Source organism: Diachasma alloeum, unplaced genomic scaffold (genome assembly GCF_001412515.2).
Source record: "Diachasma alloeum isolate Michigan unplaced genomic scaffold, Dall2.0 Dall_scaffold_01239, whole genome shotgun sequence".
In the NCBI taxonomy this organism is placed as follows: Eukaryota; Metazoa; Arthropoda; class Insecta; order Hymenoptera; family Braconidae; genus Diachasma; species Diachasma alloeum.
The window spans coordinates 15447-40517 of NW_021681348.1; the positions used below are offsets into that span (position 1 = coordinate 15447).

The following is a 25071-nucleotide window of genomic DNA, read 5'->3' on the forward strand; positions in this document are numbered from 1 at the left end:
TAATTTTAAGGAGTGATTTGATTTAGAAAAAAAAGACCTATGAAATTTCAAATTAGAATGCAAATAAAAGAGTATCAGACGGAATTGCCCATTGTTACTTGTAGAAGATCTGTGCCAACGATCTAGAATTCACGAAAATTCAGGGCTTGTTCCAAATGACTACGGGCAATATACAACCTAGAAAATAAAAAAACACGAAAAAATTTCTATCAGATTTTCGCTGTTCCTACTATAAAATCCCGCAGTTTTTCCATGCTTTCACCATTATAGAAATGTTTAACAGAAAACGTACAACTCACTCTCTTGTATACGTTGAGTTTTTGTATTTCCATTTGTTAATAAGAACAGGCATAAAATGCAACAAAAAAGAACACGCTGAGACATCTCCATAGGAAATACCTGAATAGAACGTCGTACAAATGAATCGAAATAGATTGACTTTTCCATAAAACATTTCGTATCTACTAGAAAACCTGCGGAAAAACTATGAGTTTTTTTAATAGAATGGGAAAACAAGTCGAGAATGAACCTCTAGAAGCGAAAATAATCGATAAAATTACGATGTGTGACTTTTTAGAAAAAATTTTTTTTTGATGAATTGCTCTATACCAGGATGTATTGAATCGATTGACAACACATTTTATACACAAGTGTGACGCAATAACACTAATTAGTAGCCAGAATCTCTTTTTTTTATATTCCGGCCCTTTCTGCCCTCTGATTGGCTAATCGGCCCTATGCGGCTTTGGATTCTACACTGCACAACATTCGCACTCTTATAGAACATAGGAGTAGCATGGGAAACCACAGAAAACCCATGCCGGTACAACAGGCGGTCACTATATTAGCAACCTCCCGCTCGCCGGAGCCTCCGGTTGAAAAACTCGGTTCCACGGGGAATCGAACTCACAACCTTTCGCACACTAGGCTCGCACCTAGCCGCTTCGGCCACCGACGTCGGTAGCCAGAATCTCTGATGTTTATTCCAAGGGTTCCGCTTATTATGGAACCTCACATTATTTCCCAATTGAAGAAAGAAAAATGCGAAGACCTCGAAAATTTTATATGAACGTCCGAAAAAAAAAATTAACAATTAATCGGACCAGTAGTTTGGGTGATATTGAACAAAACAGTTTTTCACAAAAAGTTGAATATCTTTGAAACCACTAGTCCGATTTCGCCTACCCACAATCCCATCCTGTAGTATCATTAGAGCTACAATCTCACCGAATTTCAACATCAATTATGTGATGAAATTTCAGATTTTTGGCTTCAACTTTAATCTTTTTTCTGCGATGATTTGTAAAAATTGTCCGAAAAATTCGCATACACATCCGGACATACATGGGGAGCTCGTGCATGTTTCCGCCCACCTAAGGGAAATAAGTCGTTTTTTCCAATCTCGCAGGCTACAAGCATTTATAAACGGTTAGAATGGGTTCGTCCAGGTGTTTACCCGAAGATGTGAAGAGGACAGATTTTTTATTAACATTAAACGTATTTAATTATGTAGTTCAATTGTCATGAGCCAATGAGCGATTGGCATCAAATTTTATGGGTCATACCGCCCCGCATGCGTCCAATACCGCCCACCGTGTTTTGATAAGTTTTTTTGAGCAATGCAGACCAACTGTTATAATTTTTCTTATTTTCATTCTTCGTTTCTATTCTTTGGCTCTATTTTGAGAAAGATTTCACGTGATTAATAATAAATTATCTTGAGTTTACCCGATGTTCCAGTGGCCACCGACTACCCCAAACAATCGAGCTGCCTTTTGAGGTCCTCTAGCTGCAGAGTGTAGTAGCCCTATAGAAACCCTGGGCGGCATTACCCACAAATTCTGGACGGAATTACCACAAACGTGGAGGCTGATAAAATAGCCAATAATAACTGATGAGGATATTTTTCTGCTATCGAAAAGGTCGCAATGGATGTCAAAATGTTTAACTGTAAGGGTTTTACTATGGGGTGATTTCTCAGGAATTATTAATCAAGTAAATGAGAATTTTCTAGAGAAACTTATTCCAATATACATTTAAAATTATTTCGATTGTTTCGTACAATGGTCTACGCCGGACTGAACTCTCCGCTCACACACACGCACATCTCCCGCTGCTTTACTCACACGCCCACACTTACACATCTATATGGAATTTTAACATTCATCCGTCAGATTCCTCACATAACGAAGATATATTTCGCACTCCATTCAATTATGGACCAATTGAAAATTTGAAAAATCTTAAATTGTGTAACAAGATTTTCTCGTTACGGGTTGAAATCCCCTTAAATAAGAAAGAGAACTGTTAAACTTGTGATAAGAGAGACAGGAAGTGACATCTAGAGGTGGCTGAAAGAGCCGCAACTGGATGAGAAGAGCCACAAACCGATGAAAGACCTAAGGCATAGCGGTTATGGGTGAAACCGCGACCCCTGGAGCTCTGGAGGGCGTTACTAGACTATCGCCGTATTAGAATTCGCCCAGCATGTGCTAGGGGAAACGGGGCCGACGTACAGGCCGTCCAACTGGGCGATTCTATAGGCTATGTCGGAGTAGACTAGGGACCAACGGCCACAGGTGAAAGGACTGGTGCCCCCGGGATCTCGTCGAATTGCTTGGTGGGGATAGGGTAACGGAAGGACCTATCGTCGCTGAGATACCCAGACTAGGGGGAGAAGGCCCTAGTAAGATTCCGAGTTAGTCGCATGCCAGCGCTTGAACCGAGAGGTTGAAATAATCTCTCGGTGTGCTGGAGTGGCGGATGGCTGAAGAAACCATGGTAAGGAGTTTTACTCAGCGTAGCCTGGTGCATAACTGTGGCGGCAAATATAGGGGGATGCCCCTGCATCCCCGCGTGTAAATCCGAGTTATTTCGGAACGCGAGGTGACGACTTCGTCGTGTCCGGCATCATCTAGTCTCGGCGGAACGATTCGAGGCGTATGGGCCGGTGGGCCTGGAGTCGAGAAATCCTCCTGTCGGCCCGAACATACGCCGACGGTCTAGTACTACCCGGAGGCAGTGACGCGCGATGACTAAAGCGGTAACTGGTGGTTGAGAGTGTGGGTGATCGTAGCGTGGGTAACGTAGTTCCACCCTGGTCAGATCAGCTTCTCAACGTCCCAGGCTCTGAGGAGTCCCGGCTGATTCGCAGATAATTCGGAAACTCTTCCGAGTATCAATACTCGCGAAGAGGAAGCATGCCGGAGGGGTCGAGAGACCCCCCGGAAGAAAGATGAATCTAATTCGGTAGGGAACTTATGCCGCGAGGCATAATCCGCGGCTTGCAAATGCCGTGGGGATGTGGCGATTGTACTCCTGGTGGACCTCGCCCACTCTACCGTATCAAGCTGATGTTAGCTGGGCTATCCATTGTATAGCCACAAAGTCCTCTGAGTAAACGAGTTTGCCTCAGAGGCCGGTTTTCGTCGGACCTCCCGTGAAGGTTCGGCTGGCGCCCGACTATTGAGCGATAGAGACGGCCTAAAAGTAGTTTGGATTTTTCCTGGGTGAACAACCCGGGAAAATATCCTTACAATTGGGAGGTCGAAATATTCTAAGATTTCGGTAGAAAATGATGTGGATTTTTTTTATCACGATATTTCTACAGGAGAAAATTGAAAATTTCTGTTGAAATTACTTTTTGTTATCAAATATTTGCATAATAAAAAAAAAATTCTCAGCCAATCCTGAGAAATACTACGAGTGGGCGGTATTACCCGTTGAGCGGTACGGGTACCAGTTCCCCTACACACATTTTCTAAAAACATCATATCTTCACGTCTCATGATATTCTCCGTCATTTCCAGGCAAAATTGGAAGATCGTCAAAAACTTTGGAATGCTCTGTTTTTTGTTAAATTTCTTGTACAATTACCAAATCTTATCTCTGCAAAGTTTCAGCAGCAATAATGAAACGAGATGAGTCAAGTTCGCCTGATTTAGTCCACCCTGAATCTCTCAGAATTGAAAGGAGATGATGAAATTTGTATCCACCGCTTTTTTGAAGATTTCATTTGGCTCTAATAAGAAGGTTCTTATAAAAAGTTCCCTATTTCCCGTACAATAGAAAATATTCATCAAAAGTTTAGCCTGAAATGAAGTTGAATTATCTCGTTTCACCACTTCGCTGCTAGGTTGATTATGATAAACCTTAATTATCCCCATATTTTCGAAGAGTTTTGCGTCAGGCTTCAAGCACAATTTAAAGGGAGTAAATGTGCTGTTCATGCAGAGTGATGGTGGCTTGACACCAATGAATTCGTGAGTATACACTTGTCGGGATGAAAAAAGTATCAGCAACGATGGCAATATACTTTTATCGTGCAATTCCCATCTCTCACTTTAGCTTCAACGGCTCACGAGCAATTCTCTCAGGGCCTGCGGGTGGTGTAGTTGGCTATGCAATGACTACTTATTGTAAGGAAACTACATTGCCTATCATTGGATTTGACATGGGTGGTACATCTACTGATGTCAGTCGTTACAGTGGAAGTTACGAGCACGTTTACGAGAGCACAACTGCTGGAGTTACGATTCAAGCACCGCAGGTTGGTGGACGTGACCGAAAATTTAATATTGAAAAATTGTTGCATTTGAGAAATTTCGTAAATTTATTGCAGCTTGATGTGAATACGGTGGCGGCTGGTGGTGGCTCTATGCTGTTTTTTCGATCGGGAATCTTTCAAGTTGGACCGGAGAGTGCTGGAGCTCATCCAGGACCCACTTGCTATAAAAAAGGTGGACCACTTGCTGTGACAGATGCTAATCTGGCGCTTGGCCGACTACTTCCAGAATATTTTCCTAAGATTTTTGGACCCAAGGAGAATGAACCTCTTGATAAATCGGCGACTCTGAAAGCGTTCGAGAAGTTGAGTGATACTGTGAGTTTGTTGATGACTCGATTCTTAAGAATGTGTTGAGAATGTTCGTTCAACACCTCAAATACTCTATGGTCTTTTGATTTTATTCTCAACTGGAGTTATCTTTTACACGTTAATTTCTTCTTCTTCTTGGAGTTAATGAAAATTTCAACTCGCGAACTTGAGTTAATAATTTACAATGAATAATATGTATTGTACCTGGGATGGGGTACAGTACATATTCACAGTACAGTAGGTATTCTTTAGCATGTGAATACGCGAAGTTTAATGTTTTAGTTATGTCCATTATTTCCCTGAGTGCTCCTATTTATTTATTTATTTTTTCCATTGCCCTCTCCTTTAACTGTATACACGTACGAAAAAAATTAATAGAAAAACCTATCGAATTCGTTAGAAAATTCTATTAAATTTCTGTTAAACTTTCTATTAGTTTTTGGCTGATTCTATTGACATGTTCAATAGAAAACATTCAGTAGAAAAATTCAACAGAATTCGATTTTTTTAAAATAATTTATTCTTTTCATATATTTTCTGTAGAGTTTGCTTGACTCAAATTTTTTAAGTTTTTTTCATTCTATTTTTCTCTTCTTCTCATCAAGAAAATCAAACGAAAAAACTTGGAAAATTTGAGCCGAGGAAATTCTACAGAAAATATCTCAATAAAATAAGTTATACAGAAAAATTGAATTCTATTAACTTTTTCACTGAATATTTTCTATTGAACATTTTAATAGAATCGGCCAAAAACTAATAGAACAGTTCAATAGAAATTCAACAGAATTTTCTAAAGAATTCGATAGGTTTTTCTATTAAATTTTTTCGTCCGTGTATTTCTGGAGTCTCTTAAGAGGTGAATTATCAATATTCAAATAAATAATATGAGAGCCGGGTATAAGAAAAGAAATGTTCATTTTATTTTGTCCAATCGATTATAGTTAATTGTTCTCAATTAACTGCAAAAATAACATATTTTATTTGGTACGTTGCGTTTGTAAGAGATAGTATGTATTGTACAGGCGTACTGGCGAGATTCTAGTCGTCGCCTCCCATATAACCTAATGGTGGGGGAATAGGAACCGAAGTGACTACAATCTCTCCAGTACGAGTGTACTGACAACGCGCCGTTCGAATTTAAGTGAGATCGAGCAATAATCACGAGGAGTACTCAGGGACGTATTTTCATACGTTCTCTCTCCGCGGATTCGCCCTTTCCGCTAGCAATTGGTGGTTTTCCGAATTATTAATGGGACTCGATTTGGATAGTATTGTAGTTACGGGTATTCAAGCATTGGTAAAGGGCATTTATATAATCCACCAATCACTTTTGAATATCGGCGTTACGTCAGACAACACAACCAACTCCCTAGGCTCATCCGTAGTTAGTAGTAGTGCTACAAACTTTCCTATTATAATGTCCGCTTTGGGTTTAGAGAAGTGGATCGACGAAAATCCCAACACCTGATTCATGAAAAGATCATTTTCTCAGTCAACTATTGTTTATAAAATTTGAAAAAATTACAATAGGGACTCATCTGATAGATGAAACCATTTATGAAATCTAAAATGTCCTGGGATGGGATAAATAATGCAAAAAAAAGTAAAGATATTGATGTGCTGGAGGGGGAAGTTCACTCGCGTATAATATAGCTGTAGCGCACCCGTTCTTGGCGACGGGAGGCAAATGCATTCCCTGATACCCCATTCGAGAATATTTTTTTCCGTGAATAATTCACAACTCAATAAGAAACCCTAATTATTCGGTTACTATTCAGATAAACGATTACCCACAATCATCACCAATAACCAGCGAGATCCCTCAAAGGATGTCCTTGGAGGAAGTAGCAATGGGTTTCTTGAAAGTAGCGAATGAAGCTATGTGTCGTCCCATACGTGCTCTCACCCAGGTTTGAACATTTGCAATTTCACCACAAGGGAAATGTAAATTCCTGAAGCTAAACCAATTATCAAACGTTCATACGTGAATAGGCAAAAGGATTCAACACCGCTGCACACGTTTTGGCTTGTTTCGGTGGAGCTGGAGGGCAGCATGCTTGTGCCATCGCGAGATCCCTGGGTATGGGTACAGTATTTGTTCACAAGTATGCGGGGATTCTATCAGCGTATGGAATGGCGCTGGCTGACGTTGTGGAAGAGGCACAAGAGCCTAGTGCTGAGGCCTACCAAAGGGGTTCGATATAACTCAATTAATGGATAGGTCGGAAGCTTCACAACTCGATTGATTCATTTTTCATTTTCCTTTCAGATGCTTTTTTGAAACTTGATGAACGATTGACAGCCCTAGAGGAGAACGTTCGATTTAAATTGAAATCTCAAGGATTTTCTGATGATCAAATTCAAGTTCAATATTTTTTGCATTTACGATATGAAGGAACAGATTGTGCTTTAATGTGTGTCCCAGATCATTCAAAAAATGGTAGAAATGACAATATCCCCAGACATGGTGACTTTTTGAGCAGTTTTTTAGAGAGATATCAAACTGAATTTGGATTCACAATGCCAAATCGAAAAATTGTGGTGAATGATGTGAGAGTTCGTGGCACTGGAAAATCTGCAATTCCGGATGAACCAGAATTGCCTCGATCAACAAATAGCCCCAAACTGGAGAAAGTAGCGAAGGTTTATTTCGAGGAAGGCTATCAAGACACAAATGTGTACAAGATGGATGCGTTATCACATGGTCATGTAATCAAGGGTCCCGCCATTATCATCGACAATCTCAGCACAATACTGATAGAGCCTAATTGCACAGCAGTAATAACATCTCGGGGGGACATTCGCGTCACCATTGGCCAGGGTTTACGAGCTAATATAACAACAGAACTCCATGCAATTCATTTAAGTATTTTTTCACACAGATTTATGAGTATTGCTGAACAAATGGGAAGGGTCCTCCAGCGTACATCGATCTCTACAAATATAAAAGAACGTCTCGACTTTTCTTGCGCAGTATTTGGCCCAGATGGTGGTCTCGTTTCAAATGCACCTCATATACCGGTTCATTTGGGCGCAATGCAGGAGACTGTTCAGTATCAAATGAAAGCATTCAATGGTAAGTTCACACGGGGCGATGTAATCCTGGCTAATCACCCTTCTGCTGGTGGGTCACATCTTCCGGATTTGACAGTCATCACACCGGTCTTTCATGGGTAGGTGAAAAGATGAAGGATTTTTGAGTTATTTAGAGGGTACATTTTGCCTTTAATGCAGGGATCTAGAGAAGCCTGTGTTCTTTGTCGCTAGTAGGGGACATCATGCGGACATTGGGGGCATTACGCCCGGGTCAATGCCACCGCACTCAACTACACTGCTGCAGGTAATCGTATGGATGAGAAAAATAATGAGTTTTTGGTAACCAATGATATATGAGATAGTATTAATTAACCCTTTTGGCGGCATTGCCTTTGACGACACATTTGCTGTTCCGGAAACGAATATCCTATGCTTAGAAACATGGTTCATTGAATTAAAAAAACTTTATTTTATATTTCTTACTCGTTGTAAGAATGTCGTTGCGAGAAATGAATAAACTTGTTCATAAGAAAAAATTTAGTGATTTTTAAGCAAGAGTTTTCTTATTTTTAAAAAATCATGTTTTCAGGTATTTTGTTATGAAATTCAAAATTATGGTCCAAAGATATTCGCGTGCCATGTAGATAACTGCCGTTTTCCTTCGCCTCAATGATTATTCCGTTTTTCTCTTTCACTTTTTTCCAAGTCAATTGCAATACTGGAGCGACAACAAATTATTAGTATCAAATGAATTTATTAGGATTATGGCGATAAATGAAAACACTCGTGATTGATTATTTGAATTTAACTGGTTTTATTAATGAGGGCACGTCTTTACTCTTCAAAGCTCTCCTAGAGACTGATTCGATACAAAGAAATTGGTAACGAACTCTGGTCAAAAATCTGATCCATAAAGAGGCATTCATCCCACTCCTCCACTCTACTGAGACTAAACAAAATTCTTATAAACACTCTGACTCCGGTGTTATTAAACATACAATCCATATCAAGGAAAACGAACTCATTAGAGATGGCTTTTTGCCTTCATCTACGTCTCACTAATATAATAATTCCAACAGAATTCTTAGTGACTTCGAAGAAAAAATATATTTAATTTAAATAAAGAAATTTTCTGGACGTAAAAAAAATTTTCATTTATTATTAATAAATCTTTATGTGATCAAAATAAATTCTCCAAATGAAGATTTATTAATACTAAAGGAAACCATTCATTTATTATAAACTTCAAGTAAAGAGAATTTTTTTAATTGAATAAAATTTTCATTTCGTACTGTTTAAATGAAATTATTCATTGGATTCGAATAAATCATTTTTCTAGGTGTCCGGAAAGGTCTCCATATTTAAGGATATCCAAGCCCTTTGCTATTTTTTCCCCAGTGATATGGTTTTCTAATTTTGTTGTCAAACATTAGAGCTTCATTTAACCATAAGTTTCCGCACATTTTACAATGATTTTATTATTCAAACTTTACAGGTCTGAATTTGAATCCCGATACTAAACCGTTACGACATATTTTAAAAATTTGAACAACAATTAGAAAGTTTACTTTCCGGGGAAAATTGATAAAATAATTTAAAAAATATTTTGTTTAATTGCGAATATTTTGTTTAAATAATTTATAAACAATCAATTTTCCACTATGAAAATCATTTGTTCGGAAATGTAAAAAAATTATGCCTATTCAGAATTTTACCAGAAATCGATTTCATGCCTAAAAAAGGTTTCCGAAAGTTTAAACAATTTCAATTATTCATTTGATCCTCGTAACCCATGTTTTGACTCTCATGACCATCAATCTAACCCTCGTGACCTTTATTTTGGAGTCTTAATTTCGAGTTTCAAATTTTTATCACCAGAAGCCGATTTGGATTTTTATCATATCGAGCGAAATAATAACAATGGAAACTTGAAAAATTATTAATTAATGGATTTCCATTAGAAAATGAATCATTTGCGTTATGAGATGACCAAGAAGAGACGAATCCGGATATAGAGGCGAAACGGTACTAACAACTTAAATTCCTGAAAACTAAACCGGGATGAATACTCGCCCCGGCGCAACTGCTCTTGACGTTGCTCATTGTTAGTAGTCATGGACAAGCATTCGGACAAGGACGTGGCAGATGCAGCGACTCCCGCGAAAAGAACACTACGATAAACCTACGCCCTACACAACCGTAATTAACTTATTCAGTCCCAAAATTCCTCCAACTCACCGTCTAAAGACGTAATTTTATTTCTTGTCTTTATGTCTAAAGTGTTAGAGGTTCTTTTTGCGAAGAACATTAATCCCTTAACATTGCGCCTTTAGTTCTTGTAATACCTTTTCTATTATTTAAAAAATAATTAGAATATCTTATTTATACTAATCCACTTATGATTGACTGTGCATTATAAGCTATACCTAGATAATGATCTTGAGGTTCTTTCTCGATCTAACTTTAGGGAATAGAGTAGGGTATAAATATTGCAGGTGCTGACACTCCGCTGCATTGTCCGAAAACAAATATAAGGTAAATGCCCCTAAACGGCTCGTCTAGCTAAGATGAACACATCATTAGTCCAATATTTCTATCGAAATGAGCGTAAAGATACGGTTGTTTAAATTAGATACAAAAAGGTAAGACCTTCAGAAATAGAATTCACTTCTATTAATCACGATAATTACTATTTTTTAATAAATAATCGTTCATAAATATGGAAAGTTCTATGTCCCTACGCTCTCTCATTTGTCCCCATGGCATTTTTCCACGCACGTGCTTCAAAATAGTATATTTCGATACGCGCAAGACGGAATTTTCACGAGTATAAAGTTAGTGGCCCGAGGCGAAGTCGAGGGTGCCAATCACACGAGCTGAAAATTCCCGTCTCACATGGGTCGAACACTATTTTTTAACACTGATGTTACGTTCAGCGAGTAACCGAACTGTGCCTTTGTCATTTACAAGTAGAAGAAAAGATTTTTCGTTGTCGAGTAAACGAAAAGGCACTTTTCGAGACGAGGTGAACGTAGCAGCGGTGTCAAAATATAATTTTTTTCTGTTTGGCGTCAATGAAATGACATATTTTACGAAAGATTAGAATAGAAATAGAGAATTCACGGGAGAATGACTCCTCGAATGAATGCATTGAATCCATGGATTTACCTGAAGATTTTTTTTCATTGTGGTATGATTCAAATAGCGGAGAGTCGGGTAAAATAAACTGTTCATAATCCTCAATATCTCAGGTATTAATGGCGAAATAAAAAAAATAATTATTGGAATTAAAAACCTTACAGGTACCTTGAAACGATACGAAGTGTCCCGAATTCTCCATATATTTGGGTTTGATTATTCAAGGGTATCTATTTCACTTGCATTTTCTCATTATTTTCATAAAAATCTCATCTCATCACTCATTCATTTAAACCAGATGGAGTTATGCATGTGGCATAGGATATTCGTTCTGATCGAATGGATTGTTTCATCAGATTATGAAAAGAAATTCATCCGAATTGGATGGACATTTCATTAAATTCAAACCCGTAGATCAATACATTTGAATAAGTAGTATATCCGCGGTTATTGAATAAAGTATTTATTCACTTCAAATGAATGATATTCGAGATTGAAAGGAATTCTCTATTAAGAGCATTATAAAATTCATTTCACTTGCTAGAAGTATATATTAATTACTAATTTAATTAAATGTCAATTGACGGAAAATGAATCCACAAAACGTTCATATCAATGGGTAAATTATTCAGTTTAAGGAGAGGGTTGCCACTGAAAAAAAATTTTTTTCGTTTTTCTACAAAAAATAAATATAAGGAGCTAGTTGTCAGACATTTCTGGAACTTCTGTGGCCTCATTCAATCACATCATTAATTATTCCATACAAAATTGGTCGAGCCATTCAGAGACAGCAAAGAAAACCCGCAAAACATTTTTTTTCAATAGAAATAAAACTAAGCCGTTTTATATGTGCGTTCGAAAACTAGATATTTGGCGATACTATCGTTCGCATGATTTTTCCTCAAAAATCAGCTTCTGTAGGTGAAAATTGTCTCTGACCACTTAAAATTAGAAATTTAAATTTTTTGTAACCGAAAATTCTGCTCAAAAAAATTCCTAACGTATAAATTTTGAGTTATAGTTTTTGAAATACAGTCACCAATTTTCGCCGAGGGGAAACAGGGGAATCTATTTAGAAATTTATTTGTCAATCAAAATTGCTGTTAATAGGGGAGGATGGGGCAAAACGGCCCCCCTCCAATCGTCAATATTTTCCGATTCAATAATCCGATTGGGATGAGTTAGAGCTCGTTTTGAAGAATGAAAAATTATCTTCAAAATGAAGTTGAAACTGAGAATTTTCACAATGCCATTCACAAGTTATTGACAATTGAAGGGGGGCCATTTTGCCCCACCCTCCCCTATTTCAAGAGAACATTTCTTTGTGTACATATTATGTATAAATTCCAAGTCAACAAACTTGGCGTGCGATTTTTTAGGAGCTCCAATCGCACGCCAAATTGGTTGACTTGGAATTTTTATTATCTCGTTGTTATCATTTTATTTTCTTAATTTCTGTTCTTTCGACGGTTCTCTATGTATTCAGTGCTTAGCACTTTTCGTGATTTTGCCAATTTTTGTAAACAGAACGCTCGGACCCATCCTTGGCCCGTTTTTTTGCAAAAATTTGTTTTTGTTTTTCGGAAGATTTCACACATATTTGTAATGACATATCTTTAATCCTGCAATTCATTATATAGAGAGTAATGCTCGTCCTAAGCGAGTGTTCTTCTGCTATTTTTTTTTCCTGGTGATTCACCTGTTCTTGTCAACACATTTTTCCTTAATAATGAGAGAACCTGAGGCAAAGGGAAACGTTTGTCATCGAGTCAAAATTCCAACATCTTTGTGTATAAACAAGGATATCAAGCGAGACATCAAGAATTGAAGATCATAACAAACGTTCCACTTAACTCCATTTGGATAGTATTGTAGTCACGGGTATTCAAGGTGTTGCTGACGTCACACAACACACCCAGCTCCCTATACTCCTCCGAAGTCACTATATTACTCACTATAGTCTCCGTTTAGAGGGCTTAGAGAAATCAATCGACGAAAATCCCAACACTTGATTCATGAAAAAATTATTTTATCAGTCAACTATTGTTTATAAAATTTGAAAAAATTACAATAAGGACTCGAATGATAGATGAAACCATTTATGAAATATAAAATGTGTTGGGATGGGATAAACAATGCAATAAAAAAAAAAGATATTTGGATGGTGGAGTGAGAAGTTGACTCGCATATAATTTGGCAGTAGCGTACCCGTTCTTGGCCATGGGACGCAACTTCGTCCCTTGATATTCGGTTTTGAAGCGGAACATCAATTCAATTTGAGGTAATGACCATTCTTTCAGGAAGGTGCAACCTTCAAGAGTTTTCTGCTAGTCCACAAAGGTGTATTTCGCGAGAAAGAAGTAACCGAAGCACTGATGTCACCAGGCAAACATCCCGGAAGCTCTGGTACTCGCAATTTACCGGACAATCTCAGTGATCTTAAAGCTCAAATTGCTGCTAATCATAAGGTTGGATGAACGCAATGCCTCCGATGTACTCACCGAAGCGTGTTATATCCAATACTGACGGAATTCTCCCCTTGGGTGGGAGTGTTGACTTGCAGGGCACGCAGCTGGTAAACGAGCTCATCGACATTTATGGTTTGGACGTTGTCCAAGCATATATGGGTCATATACAGAGTAATGCAGAAATGGCGGTGAGAGAGATGCTTACAACTGTCGGAGAAAAGCTGCTGAGAAAAACAGGAAGTTGCGGGGTGACTGCCAGGGATTATCTGGACGATGGCAGTGTTATTCAACTTCGTTTGGAGGTTGATATCAATAAGGGAGAGGCTGTCTGTGATTTCACGTATGCAATTTCGATCAGAAACTACATACTTTTTATTGTACGAGGCAAATTTACAGGCTTAAATTAACCGTCTTCTGACCATTCTTGATTTAACGCATACCTCGTGATGCAAAATGACCATTCAATTACGCCGCCCGTGGTATTTTATCATTTGTGAAAAAAAATTTTGAAAAAAATGATTAATTTTGGGTTTAGAGAAAGGTTTCAACTTTTAATGAACGGGAAATGGTAATAGAACTAGGAAAAAAGGGGCGATTTAATACAAAAAGTTGATTTGATTCCGTGCCGAAATGGAATTTTTAGAGATTAAACACGGGAATTCTAAGCCATTCGAATTTTCAAACTTTTCTAGTACTCAATCGATGCGAGTATAAACGCAATAAAATTTGCCAATAAATGCAATATAGTCAAAAGCGGCATTGTAATTTTTTCAGATTTTTATTGACTCTCATTTAACTGAAAAAAAAATTCTAAAACGAATTTTAAAAACAGAATCGATTGGGCGTATCATTTTTCCGACTTTCTAACATGTCCCTAGCTCTAACAAGGACTTTCAATTTTCACCGCTGTCTCACCTTAATTACAAGGAAACTTAGTGATTGTGAACTGTTAAATGTACTGATCTATCTGTCTAGGGGTACTGGATACGAAGTGTGGGGCAATTGTAATGCACCACGGGCTGTTACGTTATCAGCAATAATTTATTGTCTGAGGTGTATCGTTGGCCGGGATGTACCACTGAATCAGGTTCGTGCTGTACCTCCTAAGAGGATTTTTCACTCGTTCAGTTATTAAAAGACGCTGGAGTTTTGGTGTTGCAGGGATGTTTGAAACCAGTCAAGATAATAATACCGAAGGGTAGTTTACTGGACCCGTCTGAGGAGGCTGCAGTTGTTGGAGGGAATGTTTTGACTTCACAAAGGGTTGTTGACGTGGTACTTGCGGCTTTTGGAGCTTGTGCAGCGTCTCAGGGATGCATGAACAATGTGACTTTTGGGACAGAGTCCTGGGGATATTATGAAACTGTTGCTGGGGGGAGTGGTGCAGTAAGTGATTACCATAATTAATTAATATTTTGTTTCAATTAATATCCAATTAAGACCCGGCTCCATTATCTGTTGCACGTTATCTAAATTGATTTTTTTGTTCGATTTCTATCTCGAAATCTCAACTCAATGTCCCGTCATTTCGAAGGACACTCGAGAATGTTGAATTTAGATTTTAAAACAAGTAAACAAAATTCTGAACATTTTGAACGAGCGTTTTCAATTAATGTTGAGGAATTATTGCAATAGAGGAGATAGGAATAATGTATAATTACCGTGGCAAATGGTGGCCTGTCAGTCGCTATCATGCGGGAGGAAAGACGAAATAATAAATTCTTCGGCACACCGCAATAAGACGATTGTACGAAAGAAGGCTCTTTAAAAAAATTTGTAACATTTTTAAGAATTTTTTTATCACACTTTTACGATGAGTTACTAATCACTTACGCCAATCTTCTCCATTGATAATTGTACTGGCGATCAGCTGTCACTTTTGCCGGGAATTGGAAACAGGAAAATGGCTCTTTCTTCTTTTCCTTGCGCCTCCGATAAAAGTGACAGTTGATGGACAGAACAATTTTGAATTGAGGAGATTGGTGTAAGTAATTACTAATTCATGGTAAAAATGTGATCGAAGAGTTCTTAAAAATAATACAAAATTTTTCAAAGAGCCTTTTTTCGTACAATCGACTGGTTGCGCTGAGTCAAAGGATTTATTATTTCGTCTTTCCTCCCCTCATGGTGGCCGCTGACAAGGCGCCATTTAGCCACGGTAGTTATTCATTATTCACATCTCTTCTATTGAACTCATTCCACAATGTTAATTAGAAACGCTCTTTCAAAATGTCCAAATTTTTTTACTTTTTTTTCTATCCAAATTCATGATTTTCGGGGATCTCTGCGTGACGGGGAATCGAGTTGAAATTTAGAGATGAAAATGGAACAAAAAAAGCAATCTAGATAACGTTCGGCAGATAATAGAGCCGAGCCTTAAACACGGATTCCCAGTGTTTTTACTTCGGAACGAAAGTATTTTAATCGTCCACATTTGAATTAACTATTTATTGTGTTGTATCAAGCTTTTATGGTCTGAACAGTCCGTAGATATCATGTTTAGACCGCTCGATCCAAATCGAAGATCTATTCGGTATGAATTAATTATTCATTTCATATAATTGAAACGTATGAGATTATTAATTTCCAGTAAAAGCGCTGTTGAAATAAAACGAAAAATTGAAAAAAAAAAACAGTTTTGTGCGATTCAAACGTATCAGTTTTCTGGGTGTACAATGTCTCAAAAATTAAGGTTTTGAATTCATTTAATCATGACTAAAAAGATTGGTTTGTATAGGGAGAATAAATATTGAAAGTCGAAGCTTTCAAATAGAATGTCAAGAAAATTGATTTCAAATGTCAAGGATGAGAACGATTTTTCAACATTTGTGAATATGATTAAGGATGTTTTACACCTTTTCGGTCAAAATTCACGTTTTTTTAATTTTTCTCGCGAATTGTCGGTCGGATTGACGCGAAAAAATATAACGTTTCTGCATTTTGTCATTATTTAATGACTCGCGAAGTTGCAAGGTGGTGCGATCATTTTTGTGCATTTTTGCTAAACGTTTAAAAGGAATCACAAAACTGTAGAAAAAACGCAGGAAAATGATCCCACTTCCATGACACTGCGTGAGCCATTAAATAATGACAGAACACAAAAACGTTATATTTTTTTCCGTCAATCCGATCGATAATTCGCCAGAAAAAGGAAAAAAAACGTGAATTTCAGCCAAAAGGGTGTCGAACATCCTTAACACTTCGTTGGTCGCACAAAAGTTACGAACGCTGTTGGTCGCGCCGTAAGCACCGCGGTGCACCAGCATAAATCGACATAATGATAAATTTGGAAAATCTAGGGAAAAGCTGAAAAAAAATCAAGAGTAATCTAGATCGCATACTTGAAGAAGTCCCGTGAGATTCTTTATGATCAGTGTTACCCTTGATTGTATTAGGTGAGTGACTTAATTTTTACAGATTTTTCAGTAAATTTATTTATTATAAAAAAATAGAGAACAACGAACTTAATCTTGGAAATATTGTCCGTCGTTTTCTATGACCTTGCGCCATCTCCCAGGTAACATTCAAATGCCGTCGCGAAAGCAACCTGCGGTCTTCGTGGTGATAAAGTCATCGACGAATTTACGCCCATCGTCCAGCATTTTAAACTGTTTATCCACTAAGGCGTGCTGCATGGACCGGAACAAGTGATAATCGGATGGGGCCAAGTCTGGTGAATATGCCGCGTGCGGGAGAACTTCCCATCCCAAATTCAAGAGGATCTTCTGAGTCGCGCTAGCAACGTGAGGTCGTGCATTGTCATGCAGCAGTATGACTTGCCTGCTTCCTTGCCCAGTAAATGACCTTTTCCGATCAAGTTCTTCGCTCAGTTTGTTCAGTTGTCAGCTGTAGCGTTCCGCAGTCACCGTCTGACCTGTTTCCAGGAGTTCGTAATAAAGCACACCCTTCATATCCCGCCAGGTACACAGGAGAATCTTCTTTAAGTGGATGTTCTGTTTCGGCGTCAATGTACTGGATTGTCCGGGATCTACCCACGACTTTTTACGTTTGGGATTCTCGTAAAAATATACTTTTCATCACCCGTCACAATTCTCCACAAGAAGGCCTTTTTTTGTTACCGAGCAAGCAGTGAAAGGCACGTGTTCATACGTTGACCTAGGTTGTGTTCGATCAACACATGTGGGACCCACCTTCCTAGTTTTTGGATTTTTCCCATTTGACGCAAACGCTTAGAAATAGCTGTTCGGGTGACTCCTAACTGAGCTGCAAGCTCTTGTTGCATTTGCGTTAAGTCTTCATCCAGTAGAGCTTGCAATTCCGCTATTGTAAACTTTCGAGGTTGTCCAGGACGCGGCTTGTCACTCAGATCGAAACCACCGCTTTTAAAATTTTTGTACCAATAATTAACCGTTTCATAAGATACAACGTCAGCACCAAGAATACTACACATTGATTCCCGTGCTTCAGAAGCATTTTTTTCTTGTTGAAATTCGTATGAAATGCAGTGCCGAATGTGCTGTTCATCAGTTGCCATCGTAAACTCTGCTATTCTGAAAGGTTATGTAACTTACATAGACTTGTCGTTCCGTGTTCTGAAACCTTTTGTCCGATCCGTTCAAAACCAGAAAAGACCGCGAATATATTTCTATTTTAAATATAATTTTAAGCTCGAAGAAAAAATCTGTAAAAATTAAGTTACACAGCTAATATATTCAAGATCAAAGTTGCCATGTTTTTCTAAACATTCGCTTTATACACAGTATATGGCCCGGAGTTTCAGAATAAAAATTTCAAAATCTAACTATATTTTCATTAATAGGGCTTCTAGACACTTCAAAATTAGATGTCAAATTTTTTCAAATTTTTCTGAGGCTTTACTGCAATGTAATTTAAACAATGCTTCCATTCGGAAGCAAGAATCGGAAAAAGTGCGTCGCGGCGCTTATAATGCGACCAACGTGATGTTAACAATATTACTTATAATGTTTTTAATACATACATCGCGCGCACTATTAGGACTGGTCTCGGCATCGTGTAACCAACGTAGTCACCTTCGATTTTCAAAATTTTTTTTGCTTGTTCATTCGCTACGGTACGCATGATCAAATTTTCATTTTTCACAATGAATTTTAATGAAAACAAATTCATGTTGTTCCGCTCAAGCGATAGTTTTCAAATATACCCGTAATATACAATTGATATGAAATATGAATAAATGCGAATGTTAAAAACTTTTTATTGCATGTATTGGAAGAACTCATTTATCGACGTTGAATGAATTTTAATAATCCAATTGGGGCTGCGTAAAATATTAAAAGAAAATTAATTAAAGTTTATACGGGGTTATAATCAAATATGAAATATTCTTGATTCAAGAATAATACTAGCTGCGGAATGGAACATTTAATAATTCTTTTCATGTTTCAATATCCAGTTGGTAGGATATTGAAAATTTTATTTCAGTCAAACTCTCTTTCATGCCGCAAAACGTAATAATGTTGTTTCAATCTCTGCCGTTAGCTCTGGAGTTATTCGTGTTATGAAAAATTTCTTTTAATCACACTTTTATCTACTTTGAAGCGACGGAAAGAAAATGTGAAGCAAACGGTTTTCATTTTGTTGAATTCAAAGAAAAGTCCTTGATCTCTTTCACGCAATCCAAATATTTTAACGATATTCCTGTACTTTGACAATTGATATTTCATGAGAATCATGCTCAACATTTGTAGTGGACTATCAGACCATTCAAGCTCAACTTTATTAGATCAATAGATGTATAGCCAAAATTTTACGATTTCTTCTTTTTAGGGTCTGATCTCAATTTTCATATTGAATCGTTGAAAATCATTTTGAAAATTGGCAAAAAGGAGAGTTTATTTGTCGGAAATATATCATAAAACGATTGAAAAGTTACTATGATCGATCAACGATGAATTTTCTCGGCTAGTCATAATTTTCTTAAATTCATAATAATTTTTTTTTCGTAATCAGAAAGTTCTCATTAATCAATTCCATGCAGGGAAAAAATTTGTTTCAAGAAGAAAAAATTCGATTCTAGAAACGACAGTCCCTAACATGCATTTTTCTAACATTCAATGATTTTTTTCTTATTAGAGAAAAAATTGTATGCAGCAAATTAACAAATAAATTCAATGAATAAATTGTTTTTCGCTACAGGAGAATACGCACGTGGTCAGATTTTATGAATTACAGTGGATTTTATCACATTTTATTGTTTTTCTCCAGAAGTGAAATCTCAGATTTTAGGAAAATATTGTTGAATGCAATCCCAAACTTGGATAACATCTCTACTTATTACATGATAATTCATCACATTTCAGTTCATCACATTTCATTTGGTTACATTTTATCATTATTCAATTTTATAACTATTTTAGTTTATCGCAGCTCATTTTAACGTTGTAAATAAAATATTTTGAGTTTAACAAGGTTTAAGGATAATCGGGCGAGGAGGAAATGTAGGAGGTGAGACGGAGGGGTTTCTATTGTTTTCCTGCAGAAAACCAATCGCTGAACAAAAAAATTTTTCCCATTCGGATTCAAAATTCAAGCAATATTAGGCAGTATCTCCGGTTAAAAATTATTTTTGGAGCTAATCAAATTTATTTGTATCTGTTCCACGCATTGAATAGTTTTCAGATTGTTTTTTATTAATAAATGAAAAAATATTATTCCATGCGAAAAAGTGGCAACATCATCGGTCGTTTTTGTTTTTCACCAGGAGCTGGTACCACTGGCTCGAGGGAACTCCAATCACAACGCTTCATCGCTCTCTCTCTCAAGAGACGTTTAAATTAACCGCGCTACCCCCACCCGATTGGTACTTGGGACGTTGCTGCTCGTTTGGGCTGCGTGCGCAGAAATTTCATTTTTCAGTACTTTTTTCGCTATTATTAATAAACAATGCTCCTAGGCGACGATCTTTTTTACTCAAAAAATCATTGATCACATGTTTTAAACGTGTCTAAAGTTTCATGACTTTGGCTGCATTTTTTCCTTGGGTTTTATAGTTTTTTTGGTGATTTCTATAAGATCACGGGTTAAATGACCACTTTTTCAAAAATTTATAATAAATTAACCATGCTCCCCAGCAGTCTGAAACTTTGCACACGCCTTTTCCATCATGTAAAGAATACGTAAAAAAAAAGAAAAAAATAACTGTTTTTTTCCAACCCCCCGGGCGCGACCGATTATCCTTAAATAAAATATTTTGAGAATTCAACGAGGGGCAATAAAGCCCGTTTAATGGAGTGAACATTACATAATGTTGTGTGTGGGAATTACTTGGAAATGAAGATACGATGTAGGATTCGAAATTATAACAATAATAAATCGTGCTGTAACGCATTGCTGTTGTGATGAATAATGCTATGATAAACTGGCCATGTGATGAATTTTTGTGATAAAATGGGTAATAACATCACACACTTGTAATAAGTAGCGGTGGAATTTTAAAATTGACAAGAATAAGAGAACTTGAGCATTGACTTTGGAAAATTTTTTCCTGAAAACAATCCAAAAAGGCTTATTTTCATCATCCAACTAACGATGCTGATTATATATAATTTTTTCAGTAAATGTCCATAAAGTCTCCACCACACGTGATTTTTCTGCAAGTTTATAAATTTGTTGTAATCATTGTTGAAACAGTAACTGTGAAATATTCTTTGTCGGAAACGAATATCATGGTTGTTATGAACTGTAAAGTGTCACTTACGCTCGGTGGCTGGGCGCAGTGGGTAAGTTCGTTGCCTCACATCCGAGTTCAAATCCCGGCTGGGTAGAATGGTGCGATCTAACCATTTAAAGTCTTGATCGTCATCGCAGTATACCCTAACCGGGTCAAAGCAATGTAAAATAACAATAAAAAGAAAAAAAGTGTCACTTACCTCACCGTTCTCTGCGTTACTTCGAACCAACGACGTGGACGTAGCGTTGTCTGGTCACAAAGACAACACATGTCGATACATAAGCAGACATGGAACAACACAGAGATGAGATGATGCAAGAACTCCAACTGATAACCCCGATAATAGCGACCTAATACACCTTCGCCACCATCCATACGGCTAAATTCAGTAAAATATGAAAATTCGTTGTATTATCAGGCGTGTGAGTCGGAATTCGCTGTTGGGGGGGGGGGAATGTCACGCCAGCACTGCGAAGAACGTTTCAAACCTATCAGTGAAGTCTATTGAACGTTTAAACAAGTACTCAAATAAATATCCATGGAAATGGCTCCATTCATGGATTTCCAAAAGACGCACGTTTACTGTTGAACAGACACTTCGCTACTGACCGGCATCATAAATTCTGTTATTCCTTCGCAAATTGTGGCGGCCCAACAACATGTGTCGAATTCGAATCCAAGGAATAGCCTTGAAGAATGTAAACATCCATTTGTTTTTAGTCTCATATTGTTTTCCGGCATTCCTTTCAGCTATAAAACCCGCATCTCGCTTGTTAAAATAGCTATTAGCATACGATACTCCCAAAAAAACAAAAGGTCTTTTGTAAAAAAACATTCGCCTAGAACGGGTGAGACCGTTGGTCTGTTTAGAAAAAGTTGTGAAATCGGGCAAAAGATTGGCTCGCGATTAAAGCTACGCAAAATCTCGCCAAGTAGGTTGACTTGAAATTTTTGTCATCTCAAATTTTGAATATCATTTTCATGATTTTCATTATTTCTTCAGTTTTATGTGAGTTGCATCATAATCTTTAGGCTTTATTGATCTGTACTTGGCACTACAGCTTTTGCCCGATTTCACAACTTTTTTCTAAATAGACCAACGGTTGCACCCATTCTTGGCGGATGTTTTTTTTACAAAAGACCTTTGGTTTCTTTGGGAGATTACACATATTTTTGTAAAAACAAAACAGTATCTTCTGTATTTTTGGTTTTGTAAACGGAACAACACCCCTTCTAGGCGAATCAAAATCATGGTCTCGATGAATATATTTCCAATTTTTCACCACTATCACTCATCACTTTCCTGGGAGAATGGTTATTTAGTACACATGTTCGTTAATCGAGCGAGAATTATTCCGTGTAATTGACAGAAGACGCCGGTGTTTATGTCGAGTGGTATTGAAACGCAGGTCCGATCCACTAATTCCTTTTGAATGTCGGACTGACGTCATCCAACACAGCCAACTCCCCCACCTCACAAGATCGCGAGGTGTTATGTGTAACGTCCCGACGTTGAATTTTATAGATGGTACTATTTATCGGCCATTTTAATCCGCGAGATTTGAATTATTATTTCAAAATGAATATAAAAAGTCTGAAATTTGAGAATGCCAAGAAAATGGTCGAACAGAGGACAATGAACAATGGGCAAAAAATAATTTGACGAGTGTAAGAAAAACCGTTGCCAGCAATCGTAAATGTCAAGTACTTGAGTTGAGTTCTCAATTTATTACTCTCCAAAATTCGTTACAGAAAGGCTTTTCCTGAAAATTCTAAACTCAGAGAGAAAAATAAACACATTGGTCACAGTCGTAAAATCGTAAAATCTCAATTCTGGCATATTTCGAAAGTTTCTCTGTTTCAAGTGGTCCACACGTATTTTGGTTCTCCTTTGTTCATTGTATTCCTACGCGGAGGGCCTGAGACCCCTCAAGAGGAAAACTGGCGATGTCCCACGCTTTCCCTTCCTCCCTCTTTTCATTTCCCCTGTTCTGTTTTAGCATACCCCTCTTCCCTTTCCTCTAGGCCAGGATTGCGCGCGCAACTTTTTGGTCTAGTGGAGGTGTTTTGAGCGAACCCTTAGATTAAAAACTTAAGTTTAAGTCAGTCCCATCGTGGCTGTTGTTCCGACAACTTTTCAAGCTTCTCTCTTCAAGTAGTTTTTCTTCAGAGTTTTTATGAGTTTTTATAAGTTTATTAGAAGTTCATCCAGTTTGTAGTCCAAGTTTTAGATTTTTGAGTCAAGAGTTATTTTGAATAAAAGTGTTAATGTGCTCTCCTAAGCACTGGTGTTTGGATTTATTCACAAATAAACCTTCAATCCAATTATCCTATCATTGAACGTGTCAACATCGATGGAGTCCTCATCAGAGGTTTAGCGGCTAACGGATCCACACTTCAAAGTTTGGCGCTCAATATTCCAAATGGCGCTACTGTCCTCCTAGTAACTTGGATAGGACATAACATTTGTCCTACCGAAGTTACCAGGAGGACAGTGGCGTCTTTTGGAAAATTGAGCGCCAAAGTTGAAAATGTAGATTCGTTAGCCGCTAAACCTCTAATAAGGACTCCATCGAAGTTGTCTCGTTCTCTCTCCGGATAATTGATTTTAGGGTTTCAGTTGAAATAAATTTGAAGACAAGTGCTTAGGAGAGCACACTTATACTTTTATTCAAAACTTGACTCGAAAACTTTGGAAAAACTTGAAATACAAAAACTCGGTAAACTAAGTAAAACTCTAAAGAAAAGCTAATTGAAGAGAGAAGCGCCGAAAAGTTGTCGAAACAACAGCCACGATGGGACTGACTTATACATATCTTAACATTTAAGAGTTGGGTCCTACACCCCCGCTAGATTTTCAGTTGCGCGCGCAAACCTTGTATGTGGAAAGGGAAGAGGGATAACTCCTAGGAGAAAATGAGGGAGGGAAAAAGGAAAAAGGGGAATCTAATAGGAAAGAAGGGGAGCGTGTGACGTCATGTTTTCGTCGTGAAGGGTCTCAGGCCCCTTGAGCTAGCAATACAACACGGAGAGAAATATTCAATAAAAATTACGGAACATTTCACGTAATCCGCAAGCGAGAATCGTTTTCAGTGAATTTCTATAGGAATATAAGAGAATAAATCTGAAACGTTTAGTGAATTTTCGGGTCTGTCACCGAAAAAATCCGAAAAAGTCACGTAATTTTTCTGGAAGTTGTAAAATCTAACAGAAACTTCAAGACTTATTATGCCTCACATGAAAATTCTTGGATGTTTAAGAATTTTTATGAAAAGTTCCGGAAAAATTACGGAACCTGTTGTTAAAATCTCCCCCTCACGGTGACTCATGGCTAGCCGTGAGGCGTCCGATGTATGAGTAATTTTTACGGAACAGATCGTAGAATTTACGAGACGATTGACACTTTTTATTGAATTTTACTTCGCTCCCAGATTACGTTTCGAAACGTAATTTTTACGTCTTTTTTCTGGTAATTTTTATTGAATATTTCTCTCCGTGAATGAACAAAGGAAGAAACAACATGTGCGGGCCACATGAAACCAAAAGTCTTTCCAAATATCTCGAAACTGAGGGTTTATAATTTTATGACCGTGACCGTCGAGTTTATTTCCCTCTCTAAATTTTGGATTTTCGAGGAAAGTGTTTTTGTGACGAATTTTGGAGTTATAAAGTTGACAAGCAGACTCAAGTATTGAAATTTATGATTTCCGGCAATGGTTTTTCTCACGTTTGTGGAATTATTTTCCATCCCTTATCCATGGTCCTCCAGTTGGACGTTTTCTTCACTTTCTAAAATTTTAGAGAATATTCAGATCCATTTTCAAATGATATTTCGAATTTCGCGGATAAAAATGGTCGATTAATAGTGCCATCTATAAAAC

The 25071-nt window shown here is 37.5% G+C and overlaps 1 protein-coding gene across 1 annotated transcript in view; it reads left to right on the forward strand.

The window, feature by feature from the left end:
- Nucleotides 1–4158: 4158 nt before the first annotated feature.
- LOC107046246 (5-oxoprolinase) overlaps nt 4159–25071 on the forward strand; it is a 25535-nt gene continuing 4622 nt past the window's right edge. Inside the window, exons 1-11 of the mRNA XM_015268824.1 lie at nt 4159–4262; nt 4348–4549; nt 4622–4882; nt 6655–6786; nt 6869–7070; nt 7146–8049; nt 8111–8216; nt 13351–13518; nt 13614–13858; nt 14494–14605; nt 14680–14904. Coding sequence (XP_015124310.1) covers nt 4228–4262; nt 4348–4549; nt 4622–4882; nt 6655–6786; nt 6869–7070; nt 7146–8049; nt 8111–8216; nt 13351–13518; nt 13614–13858; nt 14494–14605; nt 14680–14904 — 2592 coding nt within the window. The 5' untranslated portion in view covers nt 4159–4227. The remainder of the gene's footprint in view (nt 4263–4347; nt 4550–4621; nt 4883–6654; nt 6787–6868; nt 7071–7145; nt 8050–8110; nt 8217–13350; nt 13519–13613; nt 13859–14493; nt 14606–14679; nt 14905–25071) is intronic.